This window comes from Bombina bombina, chromosome 4 (genome assembly GCF_027579735.1).
Source record: "Bombina bombina isolate aBomBom1 chromosome 4, aBomBom1.pri, whole genome shotgun sequence".
In the NCBI taxonomy this organism is placed as follows: Eukaryota; Metazoa; Chordata; class Amphibia; order Anura; family Bombinatoridae; genus Bombina; species Bombina bombina.
This window is the reverse complement of record NC_069502.1, coordinates 1,128,107,154-1,128,124,799: the sequence shown is the minus strand read 5'-3', so window position 1 is coordinate 1,128,124,799 and position 17,646 is coordinate 1,128,107,154. Positions and strand designations below refer to the sequence as shown.

The following is a 17,646-nucleotide window of genomic DNA, read 5'->3' as shown; positions in this document are numbered from 1 at the left end:
AAAAGTAGAAATCAAGAGATCACTTTTTAAATAATCATATTTGTAAATGTGCAAACAAAAATACTTCTGTGAATTCAAAATTGTACATTAATGATCTGTCAGAATGGGTAGATTAAGAAAATTACTTTTGAAAGGTTGACATGTTTCAGGGTTTTTTTCCCCCCTTTTTGTCCCAAACAAAAGCACCACTTCAAATCTGGTGTACAAATGTTCCCATCTGTCATCTGTACTTTATTGATTTTGAAAATGCTGTACTCTATATGGTCTTGGGGGAACCATAAGCTGTGGTACTCAGTATCACACCATTAGATCTGGTTAAATGCAGGATTTAGGCTTGTTTGTACATATTTCATAATTGTCTCATTTCAAACACTGAGCAACCTTAGCCTGCGAGTATAACATTTTATGCAGATGTAAAAATGTAGATAAAATGCCTCCTGGCATCTGGAAAGTCCTTGCATAAAGGGGCAGTAAACTGGAATGTAATTTAATAAATATATATATATATATATATATATATATATAAATAAAAATCATATATGCCAAAAGGACACCAACCATTTGTGAATGAAAGGAATTGGTTAAATGTTGTGCTGGTAAAAACCCTTGCACATATGCAGCCCCACTCCCACAAACGGGAATAGAATAAGGTGCAAACAGTAGAAGATAGTATTTGAGCGCTAACAGCTAAAGGGTATAGTGTATATAATTTAAACCTGTTAGATAGTATAATCCAATAAATACTTATCGAAGTCTAGGAATGTAAAATATTAAATATTTATCACAAACACATAATCACAGCACAAATGACCGGTCATATAAAATGTCTACCTAGACAGAAATTGATAGAATAGCCTTACTAGACAAACAAAATAAAAACATCTAGTGCAAACATATGAAATGCTTAAAAACTCATATTATGGTATTAAAATGTCTAAAAACAATTATAGGTCACTTGTGAGGATATCTCAATACCAGCGTAGTGTGTTCAACTTTTTAAAGTGTTGCTGTATATAGCAGATGAAGTACTCTTTGATACTTAGAACCTAATGTGGCCGTGTGCGGTCAGTTATTCAGCCTCAAAGTCAGTACAGTCCGTTAGTATGTCACAAAGAACAGACTGTTCTTTGAAACATTCTTCATGTGTTGGCAATGTGGGGTGAGTGAAAAAACACTTTGCATTATCTCTCTAGATGCATTAAGCACTTGAGAGCCCTCCAGTATAAACAATGGCTTGAACACTTTGGGTATTGTTAGGAAGAAACTTTGTACAAGGATAGATACAAGTACAGGGTAATTATAATTAAAAAAAACCCTGAAATTTAATATTAAAGTTAATTTATGCAACTTTATTTAATTATTTTATGGGGTTGCTGCAGTAGTCTCTATTAAACATTTTAGTAACATATTCATTTTTATGACTATAGTCTTAATAAACAGTATACAGAGGGACCATTAAAGTAGCCTGTTTAAATGTTTAAACCTATAGTTTTTCTGTTTACAACCTGTTTTTGTATTCATAAAAACATTAGGTGTGCTGCAATGAAGTGTTGCATAACAGAAAGGCTGGATACGAATGCTGTGAGGATAAGTACATACAATACGCCTTCAACTCTTCAGTAACTTGTTGTGGTGGCCAAATTCACATGGTTCTGGAAGAGCATCAGTGCTGTGGAGGATATTATACAAAAGTCAGACCAGGTACGTTAAAATATAGTATTAATTGCACTAGTATATTCTTCATTTTTTTTTTTAAGAAAAACAAGCCTTCTGGCCTGTCTAGATTTGTTAATGAACTACACAATGAGCTATTTTCTCTATATTTTATGCGTAGTGGAGGGTTTTAAACTCACCTTTTACCTCACCCTAATTTTAAATGTTGTTGTATTTTGCCCGAAATCAACTTCACCCAGCAGTGATTCAAACCTTCTCCCAGCTGATGAGTAGCAATAACTACTAAACAGTCTGTCCTGGGATGTTTATGAATCACTGCACTAACCCTAGCTAAGTCTATAAGCTGTGCGAACATCGATGATTTGGCGTTAAGGGAATCTGCTGAAAAGCAGACTTGAAGTAAAAAGGTGTGTCATTGTGAACTTAATTTGCATATCTTACCCAGAATCCTTTGCTGCATTGAAAACAATGTATTCTAGAGGTTTTCTGTGGGAAAACAAGCCTTCTGGCCTTTCTAGATTTGTTAATTAACTACACAATTAGTTATTTTCTCTCAATGTTTCTCAATTTGGAGCGTTAAATAGTGATACACTTGTAATCTGGCCCAATTCTGATACGTTTCTTAATAATTTTACAGATTGTATTGTACTGTTTACTATATCTTGTGATAAAGAAACACTTGAAGACTTGATTTTTGTGTCCCTATATCGTATTAGCTCCTCCCTCAGAGTTTTGGATGTTTCTTTGTACATTTTTTAAAGTGAATTACTTGTATATTCTCTAAGGGGGGTTATTCTATAAGTATTTATAACTTATACCGCTTAGTTTACAGTTTAGTTTATTTCATTAATATATTTTTCTTTGTGGCTTTAAAATAATAAATATCTTATGTGTGTAATTGTGAATTCTTTATGATTTGTAGAGATACTTTTTCATAATGAAATACATTTTATTGTAAAGTTATTTGCAAAACTAATGTAAAAAATCCTTTGCATGTGAAGTGATCTGTTGGAGGTTCGAAACATATTAATGGTAGTTTTATCTTTATATAAAAAAAGGCATTTTGAAAGGATCAGAAGCCAAAATTTCGCTATACTAAGAAAATTTCGCTATACTAAGAAAATTTCGCTTTATTACTAAGAAAATGTGGGCTGAAAAGAGTCAATGGGCTCCAAGTAAACTATTCACACATTGGTCCTGATTATGAGTGAACCCATGATAAAGGGGTTTATCACGGGTTTTCTCATGGGTGTTTGAGCACTTGGATTTTTCGCTCATATTACAAGTTGAAAGTAAACGCGATTGCTTGAGAGCGATTGAAATTAACATGCGTTAGCGCAACCTCAGAGCTCTGGTTAACAGTTTTATGAAACAAACAAGTGTCACAAAACACATAACAAATACATTACAAAGTACATTTACACTCATAATAACACTAATAAAATTATTTTAAAAAAGTACAAAAATGTTATAAAGGCTCAAAGATATAAGATTTCAGGTGTTAGAAAAAAAAGGCAGGCAAACAGCTTTTACATTAAGATGTGTTATATATATATATTTATATATATAAATATATATATATATCAGTGATGTGCAGTCACTAGAGGCAGGTGAGGCAGTGCTTCACCTCTCATATGGGCAAAAATATATATTTTTTTATTGGCTTTAAAAAAAAAATTGTAATTTTTTTCCCCCCAGCATTTTTTTTTTTCTCACAGCTACATGTTGTGCAATGGAGAGGCACAAGCAGGTCTGCCCACCATTACACAACATGCTGCGCCACCTACTGGATGCAAGTGGTTAAGCTCATTGCATGGCCCATTAGCTGCTTATTTAAGGCAGTCCTATTTGGGCTGAACCAATCCAGCGAGAGGCATTAGTAAGTGGAACATAGGGTTGGGGCTGGATGTTAAATCATATAAAACAAAAGAAAAACGGAAAAAAACAACTTTCATATATTTTGTTGCTGTCCTGTGAACCTGCTAGCTTTGCTAAAGTGAAAAAGAGAGTTCTGTTCTTCCCCTCTAAGTGCAGTGGAATGTGCCACTGTCACTTCCTGAATCCTTACAGAGCAGGAAAAGAGGCACAGAGAGCAGTGTTTCAGCCACATCTTATTAAAGTAAGATTTTACTGAAAGGGATTCTGTTAGTGAAAATGATAATTTAATGAATGTGGTTTAGTGTTTTTTTACTCTTTTACAGCAGGGTCGTTTTTGTATTTTGTTTACTCAAACTTTACACCCACTAACTTAGCAGCTTGCCTCTGTACTTCACACTAAATTATAGACTAATTTTCTGAACTCTCTGTAGCTCTGCTGTTTTATTACTTTAAAATGCAGTGGTCCCCCCCCCCTTGTGTGTGTGTGTGTGTGTGTGTCTCTCTCTCTATCTATCCATCTGTCTCCTTATGTGTTGTTCTCCCCCATGGTCTCTTTCTCTCTCTGTCTCTCTTCCTCCCCCTCTGACTCTCATCCCTTATGTAATGAAAGAATCTATAAGCATAAATTTGCAGCATTAAAGTAAAAAGTATGTTTTAAACATATTTTAATGGGCATGGATTTCTATATCTCATAATCAGAGCAAGCATTGTGTTATCTGGCAAGAGTTTCTGTCACAATCCTTTTAGACTAAAATCAGATGTTTACTAAGTTGACCAGTTTTCCAAGACACCATTTAAAGGGACATGAAACCCATATGCAAATTTAAATAACTTTCCAATTTACATCTAATATCTAATTTTCTTCATTATTTTGATGTCCTTTGTTGAAAATCATATCTAAATATGCTCAGTAGCTGCTGATTGGTGGCTGCACATAGATACCTCATGTGATTGGCTCACCCATGTGCAATGCTCTTTCTTCAACAAAGGATATCTAAAGAATGAAGGAGTATCCTAGCCACTGCCTCACCAGCCTCTGACGTCACTGCACGTCACTGATATATATATATGATAAAACACAAGCGCAACCCAGATTCAAAGTAGCTTAATGGTTTATTCATAAAACATCCCTGCGCATATATATGCACTTGCAAGAAAGTGAAATTAAATCAGCGTGTCAAGTATCAATATACATTACGGTTTAACAGTATTGTCTCTAGAGATGCAAAGATCCCTCCGCTCACCGGTGCAATACGTTTAAAATTGGAGACTATGCTGTAAAACCGGATGGTATATTGATACTAGGGATGGGCGAATGTGTAAATTTTTGAATTTCGAATGTAGAATGAATGTTATTACCGAAATTCGAATTCTAAATCCGAATGTCGATAAGAACGAATATTCTTAAAAATTCGAAAATCAAATGTTATTTACAGTTTTCGAATGTTACTTTCGAATTCGAATGTTTATAATTATATCGAATGTCCACATTCGAAATTTCGAATTTAACAGTCTATTTAACAAATACTATTCAGAAGTTCAATAGTTCATGTGGTAGGGCAGGAATCTAGTAAACTGATACATAATAGATACAAAAGTATAATTTCAAATGTTTCCATATAGAATATTGCATAATTCGAATATTACATTTAAAGAAAAAGCATTTGAAATACTATTACAATCTAAATTAGAATTTTTCGAAAAGAATATTTTCGAATGTAATCGTAAAATTCGAAACCGAACATTCAAAAATCGAATGTTAGAATGTTATGTAAACATTCGAAATTCGATTCGAACGAACAAATGTGTTAAAATTTGTGCCGTTTTTCGAATGTTGCGAAACATTCGCCCATCCCTAATTGATACTTGACACGCTGATTTGAATTCACTTTCTTGTACGTGCATATATATGCGCAGGGAAGTTTTATGAATAAATTATTAAGCTACTTTGAATCTGGGTTGCGCTTGTGTTTTATCTTCCAGATATCTAGTTCCAAGCAGAAACGCCAACGGCGCGCTTCTAATTCAAGCAGCATTACCGAATTTTAAGTTTTCCACTATCTTCAAGAAGAGACTGTGTGGGATTTATTGCTGGGAACTTACCACATTTATACACATACAGGAAAATACAGTTGGTGACTATGGGGCATATTTATCAAGCTCCATATGAAGCTTGATGCCCTTCAGGCTCGCCGGAAACAGAAGTTATGAAGCAGCGTTCTAAAGACCACTGCTCCATAACCTGTCTGTCTACTCTGAGGCTGCGGACAGAAATGAATCCGATCGAATACGATCAGTTTGATTGACACCCCCTGCTAGAACTGCTGGTGCAATGATAAGTGCCGAGAGCGTATGCTGTCTGCATTTATCGATGTGCAGCGGACATGATCCTCTATATCGGATCATGTCCGCTCGCACCATCATAAATAGGCCCCCCATATATTTGCCAATAGCGGTCTATTAAGATTGCTGGTTTGGTTAACCCCCATTCTGCATTCTGATTTATATCTTGTGAGCTATTAGCACTAATGTATGCATACCCGCTAAGTGGGTATTATACACTGTTTATTTTGATGCGCTGAAAAGCACTCTTACAGCTTTTTCTCCCAATGGCTTATATCTGTTTCCATTCTTGAGCTGATTATTTTTGTGTGATATATATATATATCAGTGACGTGCAGTGAGGTCAGAGGCTAGTGAGGCACTGGCTATGATACGCCTGAGAAACACATATATGAACCTGACAGAGGCAGCTTAAATTCACAAATAAATTGGCAGGTTGCAGGTCCAATCTACTGCTATTATTAAATTTACTCCATTCTCTTGCTATTCTTTGTTAAAGCAATGCACTACTGGGGGCTAACTAAACACATTAAATGAGACAATGACAAGAGGCATATATGGGCAGTCACCAATCAGCAGCTAGCTCCAAGTAGTATGTTGCTTCTACTGAGTCTACATTAGGTATTCTTTTCAAAGGATACCAAAAGAAAAAAGCAAATTAGATAACAGAAGTAAAATGTAAAGTTGTAAAATATTGTATGTTCTATCTGAAACATGAAGTAAACATTTTGTGTTGAATGCTCCTTTAACGTTTTTAAAACAAATTAACATCCTTTTTACTGCAGCTATTCTCCAGTAGTCAAACTGCACCCACCATTTGCCTTATTTTGAGAAGCCAATCTGGGCTTTATTTTTCAGACAACAAGGCTAGCCACTGTAATTGAGCTAGTATAAAGAGTTTTGCAGCTGTCATTCACTAAAGCCAATTAGAGATATATATGTAGCAGGTTTAGCCTTGAGAAGTCAGCAAGGTGCATTACATGTTCTGATAATTAGAAATGTCTTAATATTCAGTGGGAAAGGGGGCAAAATAAATAATAAAAATATATTGTAAAGTTGTTTCATTATTCATAACAAGGAAGTTAACTTACAAGGACATACACAAATTATCACGTATACAAAGGGACACATATAACAGGTACAATTTACACTGATAGACTCTCTCTAATGCAATCATACTTACAAACAGGGTCCTAATTACCTTAAAAAATTAAATTAAATTTACACATGGGGATGCATACACATTACACAATCAGACTACAGAAAAAGATGATGTTGCGCTTGGCTGTCTGTGCCTCAATTAATAAATATTTTTAAATATTTTGGTTTTAATAAAATTTCCACTAAACAGTGATATGAAGAAAAACACAGGTCTAATAAAATTTCAATTCAAAAAGACTATAAAAAATAATAAAACCAGTGAAAATATATATGTGCTGATCTGTTGTTGCACGGTACTAATAATACTCCTGATAAATAATACAGAATAAAATGAATGAATATGAATAAATAAAAACCACACTTCACTGTTTAACAATAAATAGGTAATAGTCCATTAAGGTGAAGGGTTTCCAAAGTATCCTTTAAGATTCACAACAGTACCTTTTGGAAGTGTCCAAAATGAATCTTGAGTGATTAGTTCACTGATGTCAGCTGGAATATGCTTATCCCCGTTTGTGGGGCTGGTTCCTCCCGGTGCAGCTTCGGATTAGTCAAAAGAATCCTTATTTGACTCGTTGTGTTACCATGAAAAAGAAGAAAGAAACAGAAGCGCACCAGGGCATGATTCAAGTGAAGATTTTATTATATTAAAACACACACGCAACTTATAATGTTGCACTTACAAGATTTAAAAATAATATGAGCCTGTATACAAATTCTTTGAGTGCGCTGGAGCAGAGATGACAAACCGTTCCTGTCAGCCGATCTAGGTAAGTACAAGGCGTCCGGACTGCCCTTTCGTACTACCGCGATGACTGTCCACACACAAGAAAAGACCAGGAGCAATGTCCTAAAATCCTCGACGCGTTTCCCCCCGAAAAAGATCTCTCCTGCTTAGTTCAATCAGCAAGCTGGCTGATTGAACTAAGCAGGAGAGATCTTTTTCGGGGGATTTGTGCAAAAAAGTGCTTTGTTGGCATGCAAAGGAACAGTGACGTTTTGTAGAACTCACACCTTCATCAGTAATAACTGCATTGGAGCCCTTTGCAGTCAAATAACTAAACACATATTTAATAAAGTGTTATACTGTGTATTTACTGTAAATATTTCAAATGTCAATGTTCTGCACATAGAGGAATATGTTCTATGCATTTTGAAAAAGAGATTCATATATATATATATATATATATATATATATATATATATATATATATATATATATATATATATATATACCTACATATAATCATGTATATGTATATATATATATACCTACATATAATCATGTATATGTATATATATATAGTATATACTGTATACAAAACATGGAAGGGAACTGCAATCTCATACCGGACCGGGTACACATCCCATGACCCTGCAACATGCTCAGCCCTGGGTGCCACTGGCACTCACAGGAAGCTGTGCTGTCCCCAGAGCCACAAGCAGTTAACCCCAGACAGGTCTGGGTGCAAGAACCATAGGGAAAATTACAAAACAAATTAATTTTCCCTATGGTTCTTGCACCCAGACCTGTCTGGGGTTAACTGCTTGTGTCTCTGGGGACAGCACAGCTTCCTGTGAGTGCCAGTGGCACCCAGGGCTGAGCATGTTGCAGGGTCATGGGATGTGTACCCGGTCCGGTATGAGAGAGCAGTTCCCTTCCGTGTTTTGTATATGTCTAGGGTGATTACATATTCCTGTGCACCCTTCCCTTGTTTTCAGTTTGTTTGGATTTGAAAGCTTGCATTGTGTGGCTGTTTTAGGGTCTCAGGTATTGGAAAGGACCTTGACCTGGTACCTGAGCTTGTCCCATTTGGCCAGATGCGGTGACTAAACTTTCCATTTTTGCTTTTAAATCTTAGCTGAGAGCTTGTAAGTGAGTGCTGGGTTTTCTCTGTGTGCAGTATATACTGTATATATACATACATATATATATATATGTATATATGTATATATATATATATATATATATATAGGTATAGCTATAAATTGTATCAAAATATAATTAGCTATATGTAGAAATATGTATTTATGAATAAATAGAACATATTCTTCTATGTAAAAAGCGTTGGAATGTGAAATATTAATATTTTCATGTTGGATTAGTGCACTTGAGAATATGGAACCAGGTTTGCGCACGAATAGGGTGTTTTTTCCACTTTTTTTGCTCCATTGACTTTTTTGGGGGAACTGCTTACACAATATTGTAAGTTCAGCTTTTTACAATGTGCTGCGTGCAATGTAAACTCAGCAAAATAATGATGTTAGGAAAAAAGACAATCCTGTTGAAGCCATTTGTTAGCAAATTTTTTGATGAAGCTACTGTAACTGAAGTTTAAAGGGACTGCATTTTCATTAAAGGGACATGAAACAACATTTTCAAACTTGTCCTCAGGCTTCCCTAACAGGCCAGATTTGCAGGATTACTTTGAGTGAGAACAGGTAGAATAAGCAATGTTTACTAATCAGCTGATTATTTCACCTGTGCTCTAGTTCAGATATCCTCAAATCTGCCCTGTTAGGGAGGTCTGAGGATAGGTTTGAAAAACAGTGAGACATAGCATACAATTTTTTTTTTTTCTTTTTTTGTATTTAGTGGCAATTTATTGACCTAATGTAGGACATGGCCTATAGAGAGAGTATGATCTTGCAGTTGTCACTGGGCTAAATGTCCCAAAGAAATCTAATGGTATCCTAGTACATATAAGAAAGGTGACTTTGAACCTTATTTTTAAAGAATAGGATAAAAATCAACAAAAGTACATTTAGGCTACAAGATCTAAAAACATAATACTCAAATGGTTTGGTCTCAGTGCCAGGGCTAATAGCCTTCCAACAATTAAACACCAGGCTATATGCACCTTCTACTCCGGCAAGAGGACCAAAACATAGAATTCAAGTCTATCTATCTATAATCTAACGAGTGAGACATTTAAAACATTACATAATCAAACAAACCTGGGGTCAACTTATAAGTGCAATAAAAACATTCAATGTGCACCTTAACCATAAATAGATAGAGCGAGAGGCTCAAGACTGGGCTTTGTGATATAAATAAGAATATGAAGGCAAATCTATAAATTCCCAGTGAAGGGTGAATATCTATCTTAATATTAAGTTACAAAGACTTAAAACATTGCATAATCAAACAATCCTGAGACCAACTTATAAGTGCTAAAAAAACATTCAATGTGCACCTTAACCATAAATAGATAGAGCAAGTGGCTCAAAGCTGAGCTTTGTGATATAAGTGAAAATATAAAGGCAAATCTATAAATTCCCGGTGAAGGGGGAATATCTATCTTAATATTTAAGTTACAAAAACTTCACATTGGCTATTCTAAACTAATCTAGTGTGATAAGTGTTAAAAAGAAAAATGGGTATCTAGATAGTACATAATCTCGGTTGCATCTAGCTATTGGATCCGCCTCGGAGCCAGACACAGCAACATCACATATAAGGTATAGCAAGCCAGAGGGGCTATATATAAGGCCATATGTTGCTGTATCTATATCCAAAAGCAAGGCCAAAACCTCGACTATCCAAAAATTTCTAGACAGAAAATGATAACTGTGTCAATGAGACGTATGGATTGTACTTTGAGAAAATCTGAGAAATTTGAACAATTTGGTAAACTAAAGACTAACAATAAACAAACATATCTCAAGACTCACACAATGGATCCCCAATTGGTTATTTTTAGAGCCAGAATTTTAAATCCTCTCTCGAGGGAATTATGGTCACCTTAATAAGGACCCAGTTGACATATGCTATGGAAACTGGCAAAGAAAACAAGTCCTAGGTACGTCCATTGTGAGTCAGCAATATTATATAAGAAAGACGTATAGTAAACTTATTGCGAGAACAAATTTGAAAACAATACATTGTAACACTTTACAAAGAACTGTGCATAAAAAGTGAAAAAATTATAAACAGTGAACCAAGAAAATACACTCTTCCCCAAAATCTCCCACAACATAGGTGAGCACTGTGCAAAAATGGTCCTGTATCAGGTGTCACAGGATATCCTCTGTACACCATCCCCTCTAGCAAGGGGACCAAAACATAAATTTTAAGACTTTCTGTCTAAAATCTGACAAGTGAAACATTTAAAATGTTACCTAAACAAGTCTAAAACCAACTTATATATGCTATATAGGCATTTAGTGTATACATTAACCATAAATAAATAAAACGAGTAACTGAGAACCGGGACTATAGCATAAGTGAAAATATGTAGGCTAAACTATAAGTTCCCGGTAAGGAGCAAATATCTATATTAATACTTAGGTTGCAGAGGCTTCGCATTGGATATTCTAGAATAATCTAGTATGGTAAATGTAAGAAAAAATGGGTATCTACATAGTGCATAGTCTCAGCAGCATCTAGCTATTGGGTCCACCCCGGAGCCAGACACAATAACAGTCTATAATCAACTCACATATGAGGTATAACAAGCCAGAAGGGCTAAGTATTAGGCCACATGTTACTATATCTGGATCCAAAAGCAGAGCCAAGACCACAGCTATCCAAAAATTATAAAAAAAAAAGAAAAAGTAACTGTGACAGTGGGGCATATAAATCACAATTTGAAAGGATCTAAAAAATTTAAACACCTTAAGTGAACAACAAAAAACTAACAACAAACTGACATATCTCAGGACTCACACACAATGGGTCTCCAATGGGTTGCTTTCAGAGCCAGGACTTTACCTCCTTTCTCGAGGAAGTTGTAGCCACCTTAGTAAGAACCCAATTGGAGTTTATTGCAAGAACTAGCAGGAAAAGCAAATCCTAGATTCATCCATTATGAGTTGAAAGTATTATACAAAAAAAAAACATATGATATACTTATTGCATAAACAAATTTAAGAACAATACATTATAACACTCTGCAAAAAAAAAAAAAAAAAAAAATATACGCAGCAAGGAGTTACATTCTTTCCCAAAGTCTCCCACAGCATAAGTAGACAGTGTACAAGAATGGTTTTGCAACTGGTGTCGCAAAATGACTTCCAGGGAAACAGTTACTAAAAAAATCGTCACTGAAATAGTCCTGGAAGAAGAAAAACATACACAGCAAAGTGCGACAGTTAAAATAGATACTTATCAGGTTATCCTGGAGAGGAGTCCCTGAGAGCTGAATTCCTTTTACTGGACTGGGGACGTTGAGGGAGGGGGTTCCATTGGTCAGCTATAGGCCTTAGCTGTGAGGGCCTTGAAGGAGAGTGGGCAGCATGATTATCTGCTTGATCCCATTGTTTCAAAAGATCTTCACCTATCGCTGGGGAATCCACTGTAACCAGAGATCCCTCTCGGTGGATGATGAGTTTAGTTGGATAGCCCCATCTGTACTTTAAGCCTCTTGAACGAAGGGATTGGGTAAGCTGGCGAAAGGTGCTCCTTTTCTGAAGGGTGAACTGTGATAAGTCTGGGAATACTTGTATCTGTCTCAGATGCTCAGGAAGTTGAGGTTTGGAAAAGGCTGCCCTCATGAGTTGCTCTTTATAAGTAAAGAAGTGAAACCTTGCAAATACATCTCTAGGCTTATCTTTGGGAGCATTTCTGCCCCTGGGAATCCTATGGACTCTGTCGATTAGCATATCATTTGGATCTGAGGGGGGTGCTAATGAGACACAAAATTTCTTAACAAATGTCTCTAAGTCAGGCTGCAGAGTCTCCTCAGTAATGCCTCAAAATCTGACATTGTTGCGGCGCGACCTATCCTCTAGGTCCGCCACCTTCTGTTCCATTTCTGAGACATAATCTGCAAGGTTTTGAGAGTGGGCAATTATATTCTGCTGTTCAATCGCCAAGTCCTCCTGCTTGCGCTCAAGCACTTCAGTCCTCTCTCTCATTTCTGCAAGATCTTTTTTGAGGTCTGCAACTGCGGATTTAATGGTAGATGTCAAGTTATCCTGCAGGTCATTTCACCTCTTGGATAGTGTATCCACTATATCTGACCTGGTTATAAGTTCCATTTCTTCCTCCTGTTGTTGGGATATGGAGGAGTTAGTACTATCAGAACTCTCTTGGCATGAGTGAGGCGATACAGAGCCCCTAGTAGCAGTTGAGTCCTTAGGTTTGAAATGATCAGCAACAGAGTTTTTAGACCTAGTTGATGTCTTATTTTTGTTTTTTTTGGACCTGAGACATTGCTGGCAGGGTTAGCTAATCTTTGTATTTACCCAAGGGAGGCAGCGGGGATAGGGGTAATTAGAGGTATAAGCTTGGGTACTGGATCTCAGCTTGTAGTTCAGTATAAGCAGCTAGCACAGGGAGGGCATCTGGCCACTAACCCCCCTATCCCTGCATTTTATTGGTGGATAACATATAAAGTCTTAGTGGAGGTAGCTGTAGTAAAAATTGCAGAGATTAGAGAGATAAGTATACAAATATTGTAGTCAGCTCTTCAGGGCCTTTATATTAGAACTGTAAGAGATTTAACTAGGCCTACATGCAGGGAGAAAAAAAAATGGAAACAGGCAATAGTGTTGTTTCTCTTTCCACACCGTTATAAAGTTCAGACCCACACTGAAATAAAATAGCACACCACACTCTATGTCACTTAAACTGTGTGAGTGACCTCCAAATGTCATATAGTGTGTTAATAAAAGGTAAGAGCACTAAGGCTGAATTTCCTCTTACAAGGACCAGAGTGGAGTAATATTCCCAGCCTGCCACATAAGTTTCCTCCAGGCCCTCTCACTTTAAGTTCGAATTTAGGAGCTAAGGATCGCCTGCTCTAAGTCTAAACGAGGTCTAGCAATATAGTAGCACCTCCGGTTCAGTAGATTTACTGTTTAGTTTTATTTGAGGGTTAGAGTCGGCCAGTTGCGAGTTCCGGCGTAGGCCGCAGCCGCGGTGTTTCCTAGATGAGCCTCCGGTACTCCTTACAGGCCCACCACGATCTCCTAAAGTTGTGTTCAATTTGGCCGGAAAAGACTCTCCAAATGTTCCCCTCAAAGCATACAATTTTAAACAACAATTTACTTCTATTATCAATTTTTCTTTATTCTCATAATATCCCTTACTGAAGGAGTAGCAATGCATAATTGGAAAGTGGTCTAAAATTGTATGATCTACCTGAATCACAAAATACAAAAATTGGGTTTCCTGTCCCTTTAATTTAAATATGAAAAATGTACCAGCTTTTCTAATTCCACTTTGGAAAACTTTGCAGTGGTGGATGGTTCTATTGACATTTGTCAAACGCACTACTATTGCCTTAGAGGATAGTACATTTTTCAGGAACCATATGGACATGAAATTAGTAGCCTTTCATCAAGAGGCATTTTTCAGCAAGCATTGCTTCTGTAGCAGTTGTGTCTGCTCTTTGGTGTGACAATTTGTCTGAGCTCTGTGAATGAAGAGTTTCAAAATTGTTCTAAACTTGTAAAGTCAACTAATGCACTCATTTGTGGTCCGATATATCAATATATATATATATGCAATTTTGAGCTCTTCCCAGTCAAATACCTTAGAATATGCTGTATCATATTCACTCAATTTTTATGTTTTAATGTGCTGTGAATAGAAATACTTTACATTCCAAAGTTCTTCACATAGAAAAAAATGTGTTAGATAAGTCCCGTGTGTATACACAAAATAACCACTAAAAGACTAAATGATTTCTGCGATACCTTCTCACTGGTAGGACATTCAGTATTGCTGGCTGGACCCTCTAACACGGTGATCTCTGCACAGCTTATGAGTGTGTTGTTTACCTGGTACATTTCAAAACATTCCTTGACTCAAACACCAGTAATCCGCCCTTTCGATCGGACAAACAGCAACACGTGACCCCAAACAGATGACGGCAGCATACACTACAGCTGTGCAGAGATCACAGTGTTAGAGGGTCCAGCCAGCAATACTGAATGTCCCACCAGTGAGAAGGTAGCAGAGAAATCTTAGTTGATAGATTTCGGATTCGGTGAGTCCTCTTATTTCTATAAGAAGTGGTTATTTTGTGTATACACACAGGACTTATCTAACACACACCCTCCCTTATGCAAAGGGTTTATTTCAACTTATTGTTAAAAGTGGGACTTCCTTTCAAACTCTCTGGACATTGAGATCCAAGGGGATTTTATTGTGTCATTTTATTTTGTTATTTTATATTGTCATTATAGACATTGTTTTTACCACCGGTGGTTATTATGTTTTGTTTTTTGTTTTCAGCCATACATTAAAGTGATACATTGTATTTTCTTTATTTTATATTAGTTCTTTTTATATTGGTTCATACCGTTTATATTTATATCTGTCTGTCTCTATAGCTGCTTTGTACCGCTCCCTTTTCTGTGTTGCTATTTTGATTTGTGAGCAGTTGGGATACTGCTTATTATAAAGGTGGCTGAGCTATACTTTGTTAGGGTTGTTTTTTCTGTTTATATGAAGCACAGTTACTGCACGTGTGCAAACTCGGCAGAGCTAGAATGTAGTGAAAGCCAGATTGTGACATGGTGGCACCCATAACTAGATAAGGCAGAGAATAACCTCAATATTATGCTTATACATGTACAAATCACCAAATCCAGAATCATTTAGAAATCTAGACTTTTTCATTATTATTTTTTTAAATAATTTTTCCACACTAGTAAGTTACAATCTTTTCTTAAAGGATTAAAGGCCCTATTACTTTCCTGAAACCTTACTTCATTATAACTTGAAGGAATAAATACACAAACACACAAACTCAGAGAGTTGGGTTAAGACTGTAAGGTCATATTTATTATAAAACAGCAACAATAATAACAACCTTAAAGGTAAATGAACCTGGTGACAAGCGGGCCCTAGTACTAAAAATCCATGCTAAGCTGGTCTGACCCCAGGCTCTTCACATGGCGGAGCCTGGCTACAACGCCTGATAGGGAACAATGCTGTTCATCAGAGACCTTTGGCCAAACCACTCTAGGAGGAACAACCCCAGGCCTGGTCCTGGGGATGTCATCCCTCCTAATGGCCGTCACTTGCATTAGTCAAGAGATCAGACCACTCACTTAGCTAAGATGTCAGTAATGCCAGCTCCAAACTTATGTGCCTCAGAAGGTTGAGACGTAAAGCATGACTTGCTAAGGGTGCGAAAAAATTACTGTTCTGGGCTTACCACCTCTAAGTCGACTAAGCATGAGGGCACTGGTATAACTAAGGCTACCCTAGTGGAAGCCTAAATAACCTGCATGCCATCCACATCAGGTTGGGAGAAAAGAGGAACAGTCTTTAGGATGCAGGCAAAAGAGGCTGAGGCCTAACAACCCTGAGCATTTATACAGGTGAGTAGCCATCCCCTCTAAATGCAACATTGTTGCCACACCATCCAGGCCACTCCCATAAGGGCCTCAACACTTAATATTACATTTAACAATCTACAGCAATACTTCACTTTTATTTTATTTTTAACATAGCATTTTATTTTATCGTTGAATATCAGTTTTGACTGTCACTGGGGGATATTTATCAAGCCGTCAACCGCAAATAATTCCGTTTAATTGTGGCGAGCTTAATTCGACCTAGTTTTCAAAGCCTAAAGACCGGCAAAAGTTGAAATCTGTGACATAACATGCGATCCGCCGGTCTCAATCTGACACCGATCGATGCTTACATCATTACAGATGTTCCGAATACACATTCGGCACTATTTGACATTTTTTCAAAGTTATCAAATAGTTAACATGTACGCTCGTGGCTATTCCGGCCCAGCGTACCTGGTTTTCAGTCCGCCACCCTGGAGGCCGTGGATGCCATAGGAATCAATGGGAGTCTGAAAGCAGCGAAAGCTTATGTTCGATGCTGCCAGATATCCCATTGATTTCTATTGTAGAAAACCAGTAAAGTTTACACCTAACACCATAACATAAGCCCCAAGTCTAAACACCCCTAATCTGCCGCCCCAACATCGCCGTAACCGAAATAAAATTTAATAACCCCTATTCTGCCGCTCCCGGACCCCGCCGCAACTTAATAAATGTATTAACCCCTATTACGCCCCTCCCAGACCCCGCCACCACTAAATAAAGTTAACCCCTATTCCGCCACTCCCGGCCACCGCCGCCAACTAAATAAACGTATTAACCCCTAAACCCCTGGCCTCCCACATCACTACCATTAACTAAACCTATCAACCCCTAAACTGCCAGCCCCCACATCGCCATAAACTAAATTAAGCTATTAACCCCTAAACCTAAAAACCCGCTAACTTTACATTAAAACTACAACATCCCTATCTTATAATAAATTAAAACTTACCTTTAGAATTAAAATAAACTATATTAAACTATTAATTAACCTACCCTAACTATTATACTAAAATTACATTAAACTAGCAATTCAATTAACTATATTACATATTAAAAAACCCTAACCCTTCTCAAATTATTTAAATCTACTATTACAAATTACTGTTACAAAAAAAAACAAATACTAAGTTAGAAAAACAAACAAACCACTGTATCAAAAATAAAAAAAGAATTACACCTAATCTAATAGCCCTATCAAAATAAATAAGACCCCCAAAATAAAGAAACCCTAGCCTACAATAAACTACCAATGGCCCTTAAAAGGGCCTTTTGCGGGGCATTGCCCCA

At 36.7% G+C, this 17,646-nt stretch overlaps 1 protein-coding gene across 1 annotated transcript in view; it reads left to right on the top strand.

The window, feature by feature from the left end:
* USH2A (usherin) overlaps positions 1 to 17,646 on the top strand; it is a 2,188,359-nt gene that overhangs the window by 1,507,111 nt on the left and 663,602 nt on the right. Inside the window, exon 54 of the mRNA XM_053712759.1 lies at positions 1,533 to 1,701. Coding sequence (XP_053568734.1) covers positions 1,533 to 1,701 — 169 coding nt within the window. The remainder of the gene's footprint in view (positions 1 to 1,532; positions 1,702 to 17,646) is intronic.